The 18,685-nt window shown below is 44.3% G+C and overlaps 1 protein-coding gene across 4 annotated transcripts in view; it reads left to right on the forward strand.

Annotated features, from left to right (window-relative positions):
* Positions 1 to 9,488: 9,488 nt before the first annotated feature.
* Positions 9,489 to 18,685, forward strand: part of septin12 (septin 12) — a 52,434-nt gene continuing 43,237 nt past the window's right edge. The window contains exon 1 of one of the 4 annotated variants that reach the window (XM_081710918.1): positions 9,489 to 9,616. Coding sequence is in view for 2 of the 4 variants with exons in the window: in XM_027002770.3 (XP_026858571.3) it covers positions 9,924 to 9,978 (55 nt within the window). In the remaining 2 variants the exon portion in view is untranslated. Of the gene's footprint in view, positions 9,617 to 9,665; positions 9,979 to 18,685 lie in introns of those variants that run through there. The other 3 variants (XR_014122719.1, XM_027002770.3, XM_081710919.1) reach the window with 3 other exon arrangements.

Here is an 18,685-nt window from a genome sequence, read left to right on the forward strand (position 1 = left end):
AGTGGAATGTAGCTGCTTGTTGATGCACACTATGATCAACATACAGCTAAATCCAAACAATGTTTGAATGTGGAATTGACAGTGCAGAACAAATATGACTGCGTGTTTACCTACGGTGCTGGCTGAAAACAGTGGCATAAACAGCCTCCTGCGCTACTGAAGAGCTCTTCACTCCGCACCTGCAGAGGAACACGACTGTTTGGCCTGCATGCATGTCTTGTACAAATTCACTACAAATTCGCTGCATTTTCACAAGGTCTGCTGCAAGCTTTTCTCAAACAGGAATCTTTAGTGACACTCATATAATGTTTCCAGTTGACACTTAAATGTGAAAATCTTACATGGCTGTTTCCTAAACTACATATTTGGGTTTAAAATTACTTAGTGAGTAGGGCTGTTCATGAAGCAAGACCGTTCCAACAGCAGTCACAGGATGTACCCAAAAAATTCTTCGGTTAAAAAAAACCCAAAAAAACCTGCTCTTGTAAGATGACATAAATGGACCGGTTTTATCTACACCAACAGTTTATGGTTTACTCTGGCATGGAACTCTGCATGCTTACCTGTTACGGTGCAAGGGTAGCCATTCCTGTCTTTTCTTGTGATGTAGAAAAAACAAAACAAAACATGGGGTGAAAGAACAAGCTCAGCACGCCTTCTTATCTACCGCCTCCTGAAAGCAACACCTCAGCAGTGCTCTGCCCAAACCAGCGAATCCCTGGCACACATCGCTGGAATGCCAGTCTCACTCAGATACCTGTTCATTTATAGAACTCACAGTGGGGGGAGTTGTAATAAGGCTGCCGAGGTTAAGAGCGTCTGAATAAAGCGACCCCGGTCCAGCAGGTCCGGACGGCAGGGTTCCCCCTCCGCAGGGAACCCCTGGTTTTGGAGCTGTGGTTGCAGGTGACACACAAAAGACTCATCACCGGCAGCAAAGTTTCTGTGGAGGCGAGAGAGAAATCCAATTATGCTCCTTGCGGTGGCCACCTCGACGCCTTCCGGCCAGTCAGCTGGATGATGAGCAATGACAGTGACTCCAACAGCCTGAACCACCTCTGCAGGAGAGAGCCATGAACAAGCACACAGCCTACACTAATCGACCAAACTTACCTTCAATTAACGCATGACAAAAACCCTCTTGTGAGACCCCATAGACCCGTCCCCTATTAGAGCGGGCCGGTGGGTTCCAGACAGCAGTGTTGAAGCCACTATTTAGAAACCCTGGGGCAGGTATTTGACAGCGTTATGTGCCCTCTCTGTTGCGTCTCACACAATTGCGTAACCAGGGGAACTGCCACTAAGGCTGGCGTGCATACATCCCACACTTTGTGTGCATGGATGGGGTCATGAGATCAGTGCAGAGGCCTCATCTGATATGCAGTCTCAGGAGGCCTGACACTGACCCACTTCTAAAATATAATGTTGTTCGGTTCACTGTTTCAGTATCAGACTGGAGGGTTGAGCAGCAATAACTCACTCTCTCTCTCACACACACACACACGTCTCTCCTGTGATACAAAAATAATATTTATACACAGAATCCAGAAATTCATACTGCAGGTTTTGCTTCTCACCATCTTGCTGTTACCAAGATCTAAGCAGACAGCCCAGAAATGCATAATTTATGAGTGATGAGGAACACGCCATGACTAATTCACCGCTTGCAAGATTGAAATATCTCGTTGTCCCTGTCAGTCTTCGCTAAATAATGTTGCTCTTCCTCAATGAGCACTGAGACGGCAGCCCTTTATTAACAGTACAGTTTGTTACACAGTGCATACACTCGCCGGGCAAAAATAGCTCGCTTTCGGATTTGGTTAGTAAGCTTTCACAGCTCATGAACATTACTAAAACAAAATGTCCAGCAGGTTGCCTGGCAACAGAGGCTAAATGATTCAAAATTTTGAATACTTAGAGAAAGAGTTGAGTAGGTGGAGTTAAAAAAATAAATCTCCTAGTGATTGTTTCAGTCAATGGCAAGGAGATATACAAATAGGTGTTTTTATACAAAAAACTTCTTTTTGCAAATTAAACTTGTTATTATGGTTCTTTTTAAGGACCTGTGAAAACATTACTGGTTTCTGACAAATTCCTGTGACTCTTGGAAGAGGTCAATTTGCTGCAGTAGCAGAGCTAAACAGATTTAGTGCCTCACAGGAACTTTCCTTTGGAAGTAGACTTTATTCGCTACTTGCTAAGGCCTTTCCTATAATCCTGCTTATCATAACCCCATAACTATCACATTCTGCATATGCTGTTATAACATACTCTGACCTTTCAAACTGAACAGCACTCAGGGGGCATTTGTCTCCTGTCATGTCACACTATAAAGGTAGGAGGCACCCCCTTTGCCCCCGAGAGATGGCGGCCAGTACCTTGCCAGCCGGAGCCTCTTCTTAGTGAACTGGCACTGCCCGTATTCAAGGTCACAGGGGGTCATGCCCCAGCACTCGTTCTCCAGAAGCTTCTCCTGTTCACTATGCTTGCTGACTGTGTACAAGTGCCCCGTTTTATATTGCGGGTGACAAACATGAACACACACATTCATGTGACATGCTGCAGTGTGTAAGAGGTTATCCTGAAACTTTGAACATTTCAGGGCTGTATAGGCATTGGACGTTTTTGATTTGTTTTGTTTTGTTTTCTACCGTTAGAAGCATTGGTGTGTTCTAAATAGCCTACTACATACTACTACATACTACCACATACTACTACATTCTACTCATTGGGCCCTAAATCAATATGCTGTATGCAGTATGCAACCAAACTCTTTTTGGTAGGCGAAAGATACCCAGATAATGTACTACTTCCACCAAATATTAACGTACACGAACGTGGTGTACTGCATCCCGTCATGCAACGGCGGCGGAAAATCTTTCCCAAGTGGGCGGAATCTTCAGATGTTCACGGGACCTCGTAGTATGGTTTGCATGTGTGGTATACTGGATACTATACTGCATACTACTACTGGGACCAGTATCCAGTATCCAGTACATACTGAATGCAGTATGCAGTAGGCTATTTTGAACAGAGCCATGTATGTGCGATATACTTTCAGAAACCTGCCGTCTTTCCTTGTGAATGTGAATCAAAAATTCATGAGAAATAGGTCCTCTGTGCTGTTTACTTGGAAAAATCAATACAAATAATCAAGGGAAAAATCGTGAGAAATGATGTTCCGCAGACTGCCTACTGACATGTCCTTTCTCCTCAAAATACAAATCTCACTTCCCGAGCTCTATGGGATAAAGAGTCATTAATAATCAGACACATCAAAACGGCAAAGTTCCACTGAGCTTCCAATGAAGCTCGATTTGAAATAGGTGGTTGAGCAGGTGTTTAAAGCTATAAACACATTTAAGCTGATTATTAGTCAGACCTAATTAACTAATAAATGCAAAGATATGCTGTCTTTATAAATAACAGACACATGATGTAAATAGCTACTCATGCAAAAGTTTTCAAACCACGTGCCTCACTGTTCTTTATGTAAACGATATGATTATTGACATAGATGTTTAACCTGACATATGAAGTACAAGTCTTAGTTTACCAAATATTGTTTGGTATTTGGTAAACTCTGGACACCCATTTCCCACTGAATTGTCTCACGAATTTCTGATCAACTGACCTCTAGAGGCGATGCTGTTTTCTTTCAATAGAACAAGAACTCTGATAAGCAAGCAACCAGTCTCTATGGTCCCAATTTAGGCTGGTGTGTGCTTTTTAGCAACTATACTCAAGCGTTACGGCTAAATTGTCACAGCATCACGAGAAATCAGCTTCATCGTCGCAGAATAGGGCAGGAGGAAAATATTTTTTCTCACAAGTAACATTTTTAGTCACATTATTATTACTGTGTGTACATATTGAGGATGGTTTCTGACTCGATGCCCACCACCCTGGTCAGTTTCCTTGATCGGCTGTCGGTGTTTTCTGCAACCTTTGGTGGTGAGCCGGCGGACTGATGTGTATTCTTCGGATTGCAATCCCACTGACATGACATGGCATTTAATTAAAATGGGCGGTGTTGTGTGGCTGGCAAGGCGGCTGCCTCTTCTCCTCTGGTCTTGTTTACATTGGGACATTGTCACACTGCATCATAACAGGCTTATAGGCAAATGGTGAGCAAATATTTTAATACGCTGTCACAAATGTGCATCTATTATTAAACCTGCAAGAAGTTACTTGTTTTTGTAAATGTAGCTAATATTACCATCACACTCTCTCTCATACACAGACATTCTGATGGAACGTATTGCTAACAATAGAGAGAGAGAGAGTTTCTCACACACACACACACACACACACACACACACACACACACACACACCACATATATACATACAAACAATACCTTATGCTAAACGTTCTTAAAATTAATGCAAAAAGCAGTAGTTGACCCAAAAGCTGGCTACACTTAAGCATCAAAACAGAAACGTCATGCTTAAACAACTAGCAATATAACCAGGATACTACAATAACCAAAGCAGCCTAGCAAATACCAGCTATGCAAATATCAGCTATTATTATTATTATTATTATTGTTAGTTATTATTATTATTATTATTATTATTATTATTGCAGGTCTACCTGTGAAGTGGTTGTTGTGCATGTTCTGTGTGACTCACTTCTCTCACCTGTTGCCTATGTTATTTTTGTTTAAGGCACCATGACAATTTGCCTAGCTGGCTAACAAAATGGAGGCTCATTGAGTACAGAGAAAAAAGAATCACAATGAGTCACAATGACAGGATGTAGAAAACAGCTCTTCAGCTAAAACATTGGTGGTTAGGCATGTATCAGGGTTTGGTCCAACAATTCATCTAATTTTGGTCATGCGTTAGCTGCCTGTATGGACTAACGATTGCATGTTTCCTTGCTATTAATTTGTGTAATTTGTGTATTTATTTACCAGTGCTGTTGTCAAAGTTGTTTGTTTTGGACTTGCAGATTATTGCACCCACAGAAGTATTTTCTTTTAAAGCCACTTCACATTCTTATCACATTGCAGATTAAGTCACACTGCACTACAAAATGCATTGCTTTGTATTTACCAACAGGTAGGTTTTGTTTTCCTTTTGGCTGTAGCTGAAGGATATTCCTCAGCTTCCTCTCCTGTATACACCTCACTCTCTTTCTCTCTCCCTCCAGAGAAATCCCCCCACCCCACCCCACCCCACCCCCGCATGCTCTCTACTCAAGCCTTGCGTGCTACTCATCTATCAACCTGTCTGCCTGTGCACTGGACCCGGTTAGAGTGAAATACCTTTCCTCTCTCTCTCTCCATCTCTCTCTCTCTCTCTTTCTCCCTCTGTCGTTTCTCACTCTCTCACTCACTTTGTCTCCCTGTTGCACACGCACACACGAACACGTACATACACACCAAAACAAATAGTACAACAGATATCAGTAGGTGGCAGCAAGGAGCTACACCATGTTCACTCCTCCTCACACTGGGGTGTCCTCCAATAATGTTGCTTTATTCATACTACATGTGCATAGATAAGATTTTCCATTCTAGAGTATGTAGACATGATCAGCTTGAGCATTCCACATTTTTATGAAGTTGTTTTAATGTCAGATTTTACTAGCAACATTTCTATTGGCCTGATCTTTGAAGATTAGTAATTGTCTTTTTTGTAATGTTACTGTCAAAATGACTAGAAACAACACCTGCCACACAGACTGAGCAAGTCACAATGTCAGATTTCACGTTGAATAAGACAGATGTGAAAAAGTAATGGAAACTTACATTGCAGTGAACTGTGCGAGAACCCAGCATCAGCTTTTCAGTATGCTAGCACTGCACTGTCCTCAGGGGAGAGGAGCTCAGTAGAGCTGACAGTTGCTTTGTACAACACTCCTCGTTGTTTTGTACAACACTGACTCGACTTCTCACATCTGTCATGGTTGGCTTCGGGCCGCAACGTGCTAAGTGCCTCTTGGCCGTGGTGTGTTAGCCAATCGCACCTTCACGTGTTCAATGGCTTGTGGCCTTGATTTTCTCCGGTCGGAGAAATGGTTCGGCTCAACTCATTTTAGCTCAACGCAACGCTTCTGTCTTGTTAGAGTATGACAAAATGTAGCCACTAAACTGTGGGCAATGGATGGTTAATAGTTGCTTTTTAAAATTATGTATTCTCAACTTTTAAAATATCTTGCTTATACAACATTTAGAAATACTGCATATCAGAGACATTTCTTTTCCTAGTTCATATCAGACGTATGTGGATATTTGATACAAAACCCATACATAATGTTCTGGTAAACAACCCCGTCACACCTAATCGGAGCCGTAATAAATGTGGGTATGGATGAGTTCCCCCTGTTTGCACCTGGCTAGCAGTAGCTGAATGTGGGCTTAAAAGAAATCCCACATCTGCACAGCGACGCCATGGCTCTGGTGCTCTCTCGCTCGCTGGATTTGTCAAGGTTCACCGTGCGTGTGCAATGCAGGAGATGGTGATGATAATTAGGAGATCAGTAGTGTGGGCTCTGACGGGGGGGGGGGGGGTAGCTAAAGGACCAGAGGGCAGCTTTCAGCTCTTCACCACTCCCTCTGCTTCTCTACACCAGAGACCAGGTTTGATGACTTGCCGCATGTCACCTCTGCCTCGGAAGAAGCTCTCAAGAGAACTGATCAGTTAGAAGCAGCAGGTTACACCACAAAAGCCTAAACACGAACAGAGATGTTAACATTTGTGCAACACCTCTCTTATAACTAAGAAGTGTTTCACAGGTCCCTCTGTATGTCAGGTGGAGCTGCGTCTCAGCAGAGGATGTAATTGGATCTTGGGAAAATCCGGCGGTTTTGCCGTACTTCACCTGAATCCGTACTGGCCCGAGGCGGCCGGGAGCCGGAGAATGATTTGGAAAGAGTGCGTGCAGGATGGCACATTGCCACTATGGGAATAAACCTCTCTCTCTGACTCTATCTCTCTCCCGCGCACACTTTCCCTCTCACACACACACACACACACACACACACACAGACACAAACTCCTATGTTCTTTGATCAGGTTCCATTTGCCGCTCTGGTCAGCGGCACGCTACCAGGGAGCGTGACAAATATTAATCTCCCATTCCAGTCAGACTCCAGCTCCCGTAGCACTGCTGAATAATTCAACAGCGCCAATACAATGATGGCAACAGAATCATGGGGCAGAAAAGGTTGCTCCTGGCGATAGCCTAGGGAGTGAGAAGAAAGTGTATTTCCTTGCACACTGACTTTGGCACCGGTGACAGCATGCTCGTCAAGCAAGGCGTGCTTGGTGTACGCAACTGCCAAGATGTTTTCAACCTTATCTCTCCTCCAGTTTAAACAGCCCACTCTGTGCTCCTTAAAGCCCGATTATGGAGCAGGCTACATGGTCAGACTGTGACGTGCTCATACCTGGGTGAGAACGCTCTATCTGCGACCCAAGGCAGGAGAGGCCACAGGTCAGGGGTCAACTATTGTCTGGCTCATGAGCCAGCATGGCTCTCCATTTAATTGCCCACTTTAGTGATTGGCTGGGGGGCTGGGGGGCAGCGGGGGATGATGAGCCCAGATCAGTGAGACATACCTAGCCTTTTCCTGAAGTTGTCACGCCATACTTCCAGCTTCCAGATACCTTCACAACAATCTGTCATTTCACGTCCTCTGCTTCTGTCTGCATGACCTGAAGGGGAAAGCTGTCATTCTGTGGTTCATATCGCTGCCTGGAATTTATCAATGTAAAATAGCTGCTCAGTTGTCTGTTTACATGTCTAAGTAATGAAAATTTCATATAAAATATACTTGGGTGGCAAGTGCTAAGAATTATTATTACATTAGCATTTTTTCATATTATATAGGTTTATAGGCCTCAGCTGTTAATAAATTCAACTTTAATTATTTGTAAGCTTTTCAATTGCTTCAGATGAATGTGGGAGTAGGCAATATTAAGGGACCCTGATTTTGACCTGTGAGATGATGCTCATTTGCTTGATTTGGGAAATGAAGGCTGAGCTGTATTAAAGTCCCATCCAAACAATTGTAGATTTGTTTAAGTCAGATGCAGCACACAGGAAATTGAGTGTTTTAGTCTGTAGCAGCTGTGTTTGCATCAATGACATTAACTGATTGTAATGGGTGCATGCTACTTCACACTAAGTGTGACATCCTAGATGTTTTGCTGTATACTGCAATGACTTCCAAGGTGTAGCCTGACAGCATGGTGTGATATATTGGATCAAATTGCCCATATTTATTCATACATCAACATGAACAAGGCATTAATACATCATACAAATAAAGAACTATCAAAATCTGTAAGGGTACAGTAAACTGGTCATTCTCTATAATTTTGCCCTTTCTAATCTATCTCCACTCCAGCCCCCTACAGTGGTCAGTCTCCACTGAGGAGTGTTCACTAGTGCTAATGTCAAAATCGATGTCCAAATCCAGGCCTTGTGAACAGGAGGAACTGAGCTTTTTGACTTCCACAATTAGTGAAAGTTACATGAACAGAATACAGTTTCACAATCTTGACGAGACCACACTAACAGCTTTCAGAAGGGGCCTGAAAGCTTGTGTCTCTTCAAGAATGAAAACCATGACACTAATTCCCACCAGAGCACTCTGCTGTGGCTAATGGGAGCCGCTTAGGATTGCAGCCAGCCGCTCGGCATGAACAGAGGTGGAGTGTGGGAATCCGGTCACAAGGCCACTCTGTGTCTCCGTTTGCTTTTAATTGCGCCATGTTTATTTCATTGGGGATGTTTGGAAGCATACAGCAGAGATAGCATGAGGGAGGGAGAGGGAGAGGGAGAGAGAGGAAGAGAGAGAGAGAGAGAGAGAGAGATTGAGAGGAATAGATAGTAACTGATCAAAGGAGTTTGTCTTTTGTTTTTAGAGGAAACATATGTTTATAGTGGACAAAGCTTGTGTACTGCTTTGCATGAGCGGTTTGTCTTGACCTAAGAAGATGATGTGTTGCACTGTACAGGACTATACGTCTATTAAAACAAGTAACAAGGTAATTATTTGGGTAATTAATAATTAAAAAAGCAATAACTGATAAGTGTATGTAACAGGTCAACACTGCTCACACTGACCCTTCACACCTAAATTCATATATGTCAACACTCTCTTTTGGCGTAGCAATCAAAATTTGAGGTCGTGCCATACTCTAAGAAACATTTTACGGACTACTACCGCGTTGTTAAGAACTGGGTCCATATACAGTGGGCTGAAATGCGTCATTTATAGTGCTGATCTGCGCTTGGATGTTTGCCATTTAACCATTTAAGAACTGACTGTGATTTAGATGATAGCTAAAACTTTATACTTAATTTATTTCTGTTGTAACATGATTAGAGTTTAAGTATTGCTACGCGACTGCAGAAGGCTAGTTTACTGTTTACTAGTTTACTGTATCCCGTGATAATCCACACAGAAGCTCTGCTCCACGTCTGATCGGGCTTCAGGAAGCACAACAAAATAAATGACGCGGTTTGGACTCGGAGGAACACAAGCCCCAAGACTTGTTGCGTTCGGGGATCATGTATCTTCGGCCCTGCTGTTAGGGGACGGAACCAGCCAAGAGGAGGGCACGTTGGGCTACTTCAGGTGTAGCTGCGGGCTGAGGTAAAGCCTCGCTATCCGGGGGGAGGGCTGTGGTAGGGAGCGAACACGGGGGGTGGAGGCTTATCGGACGCTTTGCTGGAACAGCGTGTAGATTGATAGGGAGCCGTGCGCGCGCAGATGTGAGGTAAATTCTGTGAAGATCGCAATTTTTATTTGTTGCATCAAAATTCGAGGTTTTGGTGGTGGGATAAACCTTGGTCGAGTCAGTCATTAAAGGAACCGACTTTTAGTTCTTCGACTGTATTTTTTTTTTTTTTTTTTTGCGAGTGCCTCGGAGGCCGGAACTTTTTGTGGACGTAAAGTCAAGATGTCAGATATTTCTGTGAATGACCATCTTGAGGGGATATTGTCAGATTTTGAGGGTGAGTGTCTGTTTCGCGTTATATATCTTAATTATGAAACTGTTAAACACAATTCTGAGAGAATCAATGACTTAAATACTTCCAAATGTAACAATTCATTCTGTTAGTTACCTGGTCTAAAATACTTACAAGACGAGTAATAAAGAACCTGGTACAAAACTCGACTTGCATTTAAAACGTATATATGTAATAGAAAGGAAATGAAAACCTTAACAATCATCAGTAGTGTAAATACAGTGCAAACACTTATTTTACCTCAGTGATTGTCTTCACTTACCTCTCAGAAGTGCGCTCAACGTGCTTACGCGGGCACAACTTCGTCGTCAAAAGTTTGGCAGTTTATTTTCTTTTATTAGACTAATTGCTGTTAATTGTAGGCAGCAGACATTACTTTTTTGTAATGTGATTGGTTGGCTTATGACGACGGTAATATGTTATAATGACTGTTTTTTTTTTTTAGATGCGTCACACACTGAAAGCGCTTACAATTAATTTCTTATTTTCAGGGCTACAGAAGCTTTTGAGTGACATTCTGTTAGGTAGCTAACATTTTTCACTACTGATAACATCTGTTATCTTTGGAGCTTTTAAATGAATGCACGTTTCTTTTTGTTGCTTTTCATGAAGCACTGATGTTAACTTTCCAAAAGTGTGAAAGCAAATGAAGTTTCTGTAGCTCCGTGTAGCTTCGCGGCTCCAAAAACCCCACATTCCACTAGAATGGGACCGTCATTTGCTGCCGAGCTCATAAACTCGCCTTCTTCTTTGCACAGTAAAGCCTTCCTGGCCCCCTCCGCCAATGCGTCCTCTATTGGATTTGACACACATTTCTCTGGAAGAAATTCGTCATGGACAGACACACAGCAGGATCCACAGAACAATGGCCTCTCTCTCTCTCTCTCTCTCTCTCTCTCTCTCTCTCTCTCTCTCTCTCTCTCTCTCTCTCTCTCTCACTCTCTCACTCACAGCATCTTAGTGTTTGGACAGGTGCTGATCTGAGGAGGGAAACAAATTACTTTAGCCCTCTTAATAAGGGACTGTTTTTATTACATTTAAGTGCTTGTTGTGGCAGTTAAACAGCACTGCAGTGCCCAGGGTCCATTAGCTTGGCTTGAGAGGAATATAGTGGTGTTGCTATTAGCTGGTCTAGCTTGAATTCACTCCAACTTTCACAATTATTCATTTTAATATGCATCCCTTCTGTTCGGTATAGCTTGTTTTATGCATTTTAGCTTATTCACTTCAACCCATAAGGCATCCAAATTGGTCTTAGAGGAAAGTCGCAGCCAAATCAAAAGAGGTTTACCCATTTAAGCAACTCTGCAGAACAAACAAATATATCAGATCAGCTCTCATACCCCCTAGAGTTTTAATAACATTAAGGAATGCCACTAGCACCACTGGAGACATGGCGTCTGTGATACCGCAGGCTGATAGTTACAGTCTGCATTAATCCTCGCTCCTCTGCTGAGCAGATGTGCTTAACCTCAAGATACTTTGCATGCAAATAATTAAGGGGGGAAAAAAAATCCCTAGAATTTTCTCACAATCTTGTACCTCTGTTACACTGCTGATGCCAAGAAGCATGACAAGTGCAAATTAGATTTTGTCAAAGGGTGCACTTTAGCAGCCCAGGCTCCGGTGTGTGTGTGTGTGTGTTGAGAGGCAAAGTGTGCTGCTTCGGTATTTCTCAGTCAGGCTCGTACTCTAGGCATGGCAAAAGATGCCACTACAGAGGCATTCTTTTGGGTGTCACCTTGAACAGGGTCTACTGGGGTCACATCTGCACAAGCTTGGGGTGGGGGTTGTGGCCCCTGTGCATTAGCAAGGTCTGACAGTGTTCCAGTTCACACTGGGCAGACTGCCCACCTCCTGTACGCTGGCCTGGAAGGCCTCGGGACGTGAGATGAGTTGGCCACTCTCTTCACATGGACGTTAGAGGGTCCATGCTGTCCAAATGTGACTGCCCACATCGAGAGGTAAACCACCGTCCTACTGAAAGCTGTGGAGATTCATAGACGTGGCTTACTTGTGGACAGAGATGGCTGTAAAGTGCTAAACAGTATGCTCACACACCCCCAGTCCTAATACCCTGCAGTTGGAAAAGGCTGTGACTTTTTTGTTTGTTTGTTTGTGTGTGCATGTGTGTGTGTGTGTGTGTTTTTATGCATGTGTGTGACCAGCTAGTTTATGACTACACTATTGCGGAGGTAATTACAGTAACTTTGCCTCTCTTCACCACTGTAGAATAGACATGTTGATTTCTAGCCTCTTCCCAGCAATCTACTGTGTGGTCTCCATAAAAAAAGGTCACTGGGGAAAACGTGATTGGATAAAAGCTTTTTGGATGTGATTCAATGAAAGTGATTTATGAACACTTCCTCCTTTTCCGAATCAGTCGTTTGGTTATCTTACCTTGGACATATAGCACATCCATCCTAAATTGAAGTTGTCTGCCGTGGCCTTTAGCTGTAATCTGCTCAATACTTAAAATGAGTGCTAACCTCTGAACTCCTTACTCCTCTGATCCAGCTTAGAGTCTTACTGTACATGTAAACAGAGCTGTCGCACTGTAAACAGAGCTGTTATATTGCAACATTAAAAACCTTACAGGAATTTGGTGGTGGTTTCCAGCCTACAGCTTCGACATGTCACCGTACAATCGCCTGACATTATCCTACTAATGAACGCTGAGAGGTTTCACCTGAGGAATGTGCTTTCTTGTTCTTGCCTTTTTCATTTTGCATTTTCTTTTTCCTTTCCATGGAATCAGTGATTTTTTTTATGTGTAAAATGTATTTCGGCACCAAAGCGCCATTGTTATTTCCATATAAACAATGGAGGGGTGAAGGGTGGCATAATGGAAATATACCAGTGGACTCGAAATCTGTAAAAGTGAAAGTTTTTGCAGTCATGGCAGGGCAAGGGGGTTGGGGGCAGTGAATGCAAGATCTCGTTTGCTTTACCATGGAGCTGCAAACAGCTCGGAATTCGGCTTCCAGATGTGCCGGAACGGAGGTGGTCTCCTTAGGTAGATGGCTCCGACGTTTGCCGAGGGGTCATCAGAAAATACCTGCAAGGAATGCGTATGGGATTGGGGGGTGGGCGGGAGTGGAGGGCTGTGTGGCAGGCTCAGACCTGCCCCTCCATGCCTGGCCGACACTCCAATCTCCCAAAACCTTCACACCTCGGGCTCTTCCCATGCTGCGAGTCACTGCTGCTCACTTACGTAAACGTACCGCATGGTGGCGGCTATGAATGTTGCTTGCCCAAAAGGTGTTTCCTGGGGAATGAAAATTCATTTTCTAAACTCTTGCTCGAGTTTCCCTGTAGGCTCCCTGCCCCAGCTTGCCCGGGGGGCTATCATTAACTATGCAGAGGGGCACTCCCCTGCAAACATCTTAGCCAGATCCCTGAAACAGCACGTATCATATTGTAGTACCTGTATGATTTTCCATCCAATGCTAGGGAATTTCTTTGATTTTCTCTTTGTACCACCCCTCATTGCAGCTTTGTGTGATACCAAGCCATTGCACATAACACTTCGCTATGCCGGTTTGCCAACATATTAACATTTAAAACATCAAAAAGGATGTTTTGAGGATTTGCTGCAAATCCTCAAACGGCTGAACACACAGCGGGGATTGGCCGTGTTTGTGGGCCAAGTGATGGGAATTTGCTTTTCCGCAGAGTTTAACCCAGTGTAGCGCAGCCTCACCACTGGGATGGAGCACACTTCAAATGGCATGTCATGATTCTTCAGCGTTTGCTATTGCTGGTTTTAAGGTGGTTAAAAAAGAGCCCCATAATGACCATAACATTAACAGATTTGTGCCACAGGAAGGTGACCATTAACACCCATTTTTCACAATGCCTTGGCAGACAGCAGTTGGTCCATGTACACAAGAGGGCCTTCAGTCGGCCAGGCCAGGCCCTGCTGGGAAGCAAGAAGTAAGTGGGGACCTCTTGGCCATCCGCCTTTTTATCAGATCCAAGGAACGTTGTCTCTCTTCATGTGTACGTGGAGAGGATTAAGCTCCTGCAAAACTGCAAGAAAGTGCGCAGGGCAGAGCGAAGCCTGCACGCTCGGCCGCCCGCATAATTATTTCCTGAGTGTTTGACAGGGTGCCAGTAATTACCTGATACCAGCTCCTCTTTAACTCAGTCAAAGGGGAATGCAAGTTTACACTTGCATGTGCTGTTTTGCAAAGAGGGCTGTTAGGCTTTGTGCCATTCAGATCTCTCTCTCTCTCTCTCGCTCTCTCTGTCATGCTCTCTCTTTCTCTCTCTCTCTCACTCACTCTAAGAGCAGTTATTTAAAGTAGTATGCACTTCTCCATCACATTGAGTACTGTTGCCTGGTCAGCTACTCTCTCTGGCTTCTCTGTTGCATCAAACGGCCCTCTAATGGTGCCCTTCTCATGATAGATCTCCTCCGTATCCCAGAATAAAATAACAGCATATAAAGCTGCTCTGTCTGCCACACAAAAGCATCTCACTGCTGGAATCCGATTAGCCCCGAAACTCTCGCGGTCGAGTCGAAACAAAGGACCTGCGGTCCCCTTGCCGTACAGGAGGAGGCTGGGAAATTGGACGTGATTTAGTGCTTGAGACGTCTCTGGCTCTAATTGCCAGCGTTCTCCATGGGGAGAAGTACCACCTCAGCTCTGGCAAGCAGTGATAAAAATCGGCCCTGCTCCTTGAGATGGTGAGATAAGGCCTCACTGACAGCAGAACATTTACACAGCGCAGGGCAAACGCACCCCAAAGACCCGGAGAACTCCCCGACCACAGTCGCGCCTGCTGCCTCTACCAGCCAGCCCTCCGCCGTTCTTGTTTCGATGCCCCGCAGCCGAAGTGTGAGAGAGACGCTGAGTGGTACGAGAACACCAGACTGCAGCCATCAGAGCGTCCCCCTCTGCTCTCATGTCATGCATAGCACCGCAGCCCACGCTAAATATTTGCAACTGCCTCTTCGGCCCGCGTCGTTCCACGGAGCCCACAGGGCAGCTCCTTTTTCCTCCGGAGGAATTCTGGATGGTGGTGGAAGGCCGCTGTAACCCAAGCCCTTGGCCCCCTGACACGACGCCGGTGAATCGGCTTCTTTGTGCCGCAGGAAGACCTGCTGGCTCACGCGAAGAGGCGAAGGTGGAAAGCAGTGTTTGCCGCAGGCTTTGTGTCGCGGGCTGCGGGAAAAAAGGGATTACACAGCGCCATTACGATTTGCATGCTCCAGGTGTAGTTCATACCCACAGGGGCCTTTTCCAATGACAGCTTGTACCTGACATTTCCTTTGCAGCATTTTAGCCAACCTTTGTGGCTGCGTTTACCCCCAAGGCAGCCCTGCTTTGTTTGCTGCATGTACATGCCGTTCTTTGTGTTGCTCGGATTGCGTAAATGTGCTGCATATTACTCAAAATGAATAATTCTATCAACATTTGGGCTGGTAGTTCCTTTTATTGAATGCTTCGTTCAGATGCTTACTGCCCCAGTGAGGAACAGCCAAAACAGTTCCACCACTAGCCCAGGATCAGCTCTGAGTTTACTATTAAGAGCACAGAATACATACTGTTAATACTCCAGAGTCTTTCCTGCTGTAAGTAAATAGTGGTCTAAACACTTGTTCTGCTTACATGGTTTACAGTGAGTCTGGGGAGGCAAGCGCTTGCAAGACATAACCTGGCCAGAGGAATGAATCATATCTTTACACGGTGATGTCATGACAGCTTCAAAGCAAAAATCAAACAGAACCCGCCTGTAATTATGGCCTGGCCTTTAACAATGTGTCTAACAGGGGGCTATTCAGAGAGGCATCCAGGCAGTCTATATACACAACTCTATGCTTTCATGCTTTTAGTGCCTCTATAAAACCAATCTAGGAAACGACGGTTAGAGTTGGCTGAGTGTTGTCGCTGTACTGGCTAACTAGAAGGACTTTGTTGTACACAGAAATACAGTTAAAACGCAATTTTTGCAACACCAGTTATGTAAGATAGATTTTTTTGCTCTTGTATATTTGATGTGTATATACAGTCAACAGGGTCAGAAGGCACTTGTCATGCTGTCAATAATACAGAGAATTTAAGAGTGTTGACAGTTCTGTAACCATATAAAAATTTGGTGTAGCTGCAAATTCGTAAAGCAAATTCAAAGAAGTACATCTCATTGATGATATAGAAGTAATGACACATATATATATATATATATATTGTTAGGTGGTGATCAAAATCAGACACTTGTGGAAATTAAGTAGTAGGTGTCTTTATTCTTAATCCAGTTGGATTCCAAGTAGTTCTAATCCAAGAGTAGAAGAATCCAGAATTATTAGCAAATGAAAATGTAATGGGAGAATACAAATCATAAAGAATCAACAGTTAGAATCAAAAAACCAGAAGAACATACACAAACAATTTGGGCAGAATATCCAAAAAAAGGGGGCAGGCAAAAATACAATATCAAGGTACGGTACACAATAATCCAGTCAATGCTCGGTATGCTTTCAGAAAATTTATGGCAATACTTTGCAGTGAGTGGTAGTTCTCAACAGTCTTATATACACTTATACTAATGATGTACAGGTGAGTTCAATACTCTGTTGATGCTGATCTGATTAAGTGTCTCTAATTGGTGGAGTTATTGCTATGGAGAAGAACGGGTTGCTGGGTGTTGTAGTCTGGCGTTATGACAGTACCCTCCCCCAAAGAGTCCGGAATGGCCGAGGCACGTGTACAGCCGCGACGACCTCTTGTCGGTGCTGTGGAGTCTGGCCTATTATGAGTTCCCACCATCAGAACGTGGCAGGGACGCCCGCAAGAATGAAAGTCCACTTCCCAGTCCACCAGGTATTGTATTGAACCTCCCCTCCTCCTGGAATCCAGAATGCGGCACACTGCGTATATTGGCGTGCCATCATAGTCTATGGGTTGCGAAGGGGTATTGTCCGGGGAGACCTCATCCAAAGGACCTGAAACAACAGGCTTGAGCAGAGAGACATGGAAGGACCTTGAAACACGTAAATGTGCAGGTAAGTTCAATCGATAGGTCACCTCATTAACCCATTTATGGACCTCGAAGGGACCTATATACTTGGGACGCAGCTTGCTGCAGGAGCCCAGCTTGCAGAAATCTCGAGTGGAAAGCCAAACTTGGTCACCTGGTTGATAGTTAGGGGTTGCCCCTCTTTGTCTGTCAGCCGTTTCTTTATAACGTTGTATTGCCTGTTCATTGTGTTGGTGAGTCTGCTCCCATACCTTCTCGCTATGTTGCATCCAATTGTCCACCGCTGGGATATCAGCAGTGACAGAAGTCCATGGAGCCATAGGAGGTTGATAGCCTAGAATACACTCAAACGGGGTTAATCCTGTAGACGAGCTAGTGAGCGAATTCTGTGCCATCTCCGCCGAAGGTAACCAGTCCGAAGGATTATTCATACAAAAACTTCTCAGAAATTTACTAAGTTCCTGATTCGGATGTTCACACTGTCCATTAGATTGCGGATGATACCCAGAAGTGAGGCTAACGGTTACCCCAATGGGTTCCAGAAACTTGAGATGTGAATTGTGGACCCCTATCTCATAATATATCCTCGGGGATGCCAAATATGCAGAATACGTGGGTGAATAATGTTTCAGCAGTCTGGAAGGCAGTGGGTAGGCACAGGAAGGCAATGAAGCTTACACCTCTTGAAAATTTATCCACGACAGTAAGTACTGTAGTATTTCCTTCGGAACATGGAAGATCCGTGACGAAATCCAGTGTGATGTGCGACCAACGTCTTTCAGGCACAGGAAGCAGCAGGAGTTTTCCTGCAGGGGGAGTTTTGGGTGTCTTGCTCTGACTGCAGACGGAACAAGTGGACACATGGCGGTGAACTTCGCTGGTCATATGCACCCACCAGTACCAGTTAGCCAGGAGCTGACGTGTAAGTGTCTCCCCAGGGTGACCTCTAGCGAGGGAGGAATGGGCCCTGGCTAACAAACGTTCTCGACAAGATTCAGGTACGTAGCATTTGTCACTCGGACATTCTATTGGGGTGACCATTCCTCGTGTGACCTGTTCTATTTCTTCGTCAATCTCCCATCTGATGGACATCAGGTGAGCCCAGGTAGGTAATATGGTTTCCTTTTCATCTGTTCTCTCCTCATTTTCCTCTTGATGGACACAGGAAAGTACATTTGTTTTAGTATTGCGATTTCCTGGACGATACATAATTTTGAAGTTAAATATAGAAAAGAACAAGGACCAACAGGCTTGACGGGGGTTCAGTTGTCTTGCCGTATGCATATACTCTAGATTACAATGATCTGTGATTACTAAAAAAGGATGATTAGCCAATGTCTCTAGCCAATGCCTCTAGCCAATGTCTTCATTCCTCCAAGGCCAACTTGATGGTCAACAATTCACACTCTCCAATGCCATAATTTTGTTCTGCTCGTGATAATTTCCTTGAAAAATACACCATGGGATGCAGTTTCTCCCTGTCTTTGAGAAAGAACACCTCCAATACCAATGTTATAAGCGTCAGCTTCTACCATAAAGGGGATGGTAGGGTCCAGGTGTCTCAGGATGGGAGCTGTCGTGAAAGCCTCCTTTAATCTGTTGAATGCACTCTCAGCCGTTCGAGTCCAGTTAAGGTGTTTAGAAGATCCTTTGAGGAGAGCTGTGAGGGGAGCCGCTATACTACTGAAATTTCTGATGAAATGTCGAT

Source organism: Electrophorus electricus, chromosome 3 (assembly GCF_041902795.1).
Source record: "Electrophorus electricus isolate QZ-2024a chromosome 3, ASM4190279v1, whole genome shotgun sequence".
Taxonomy (NCBI): Eukaryota; Metazoa; Chordata; class Actinopteri; order Gymnotiformes; family Gymnotidae; genus Electrophorus; species Electrophorus electricus.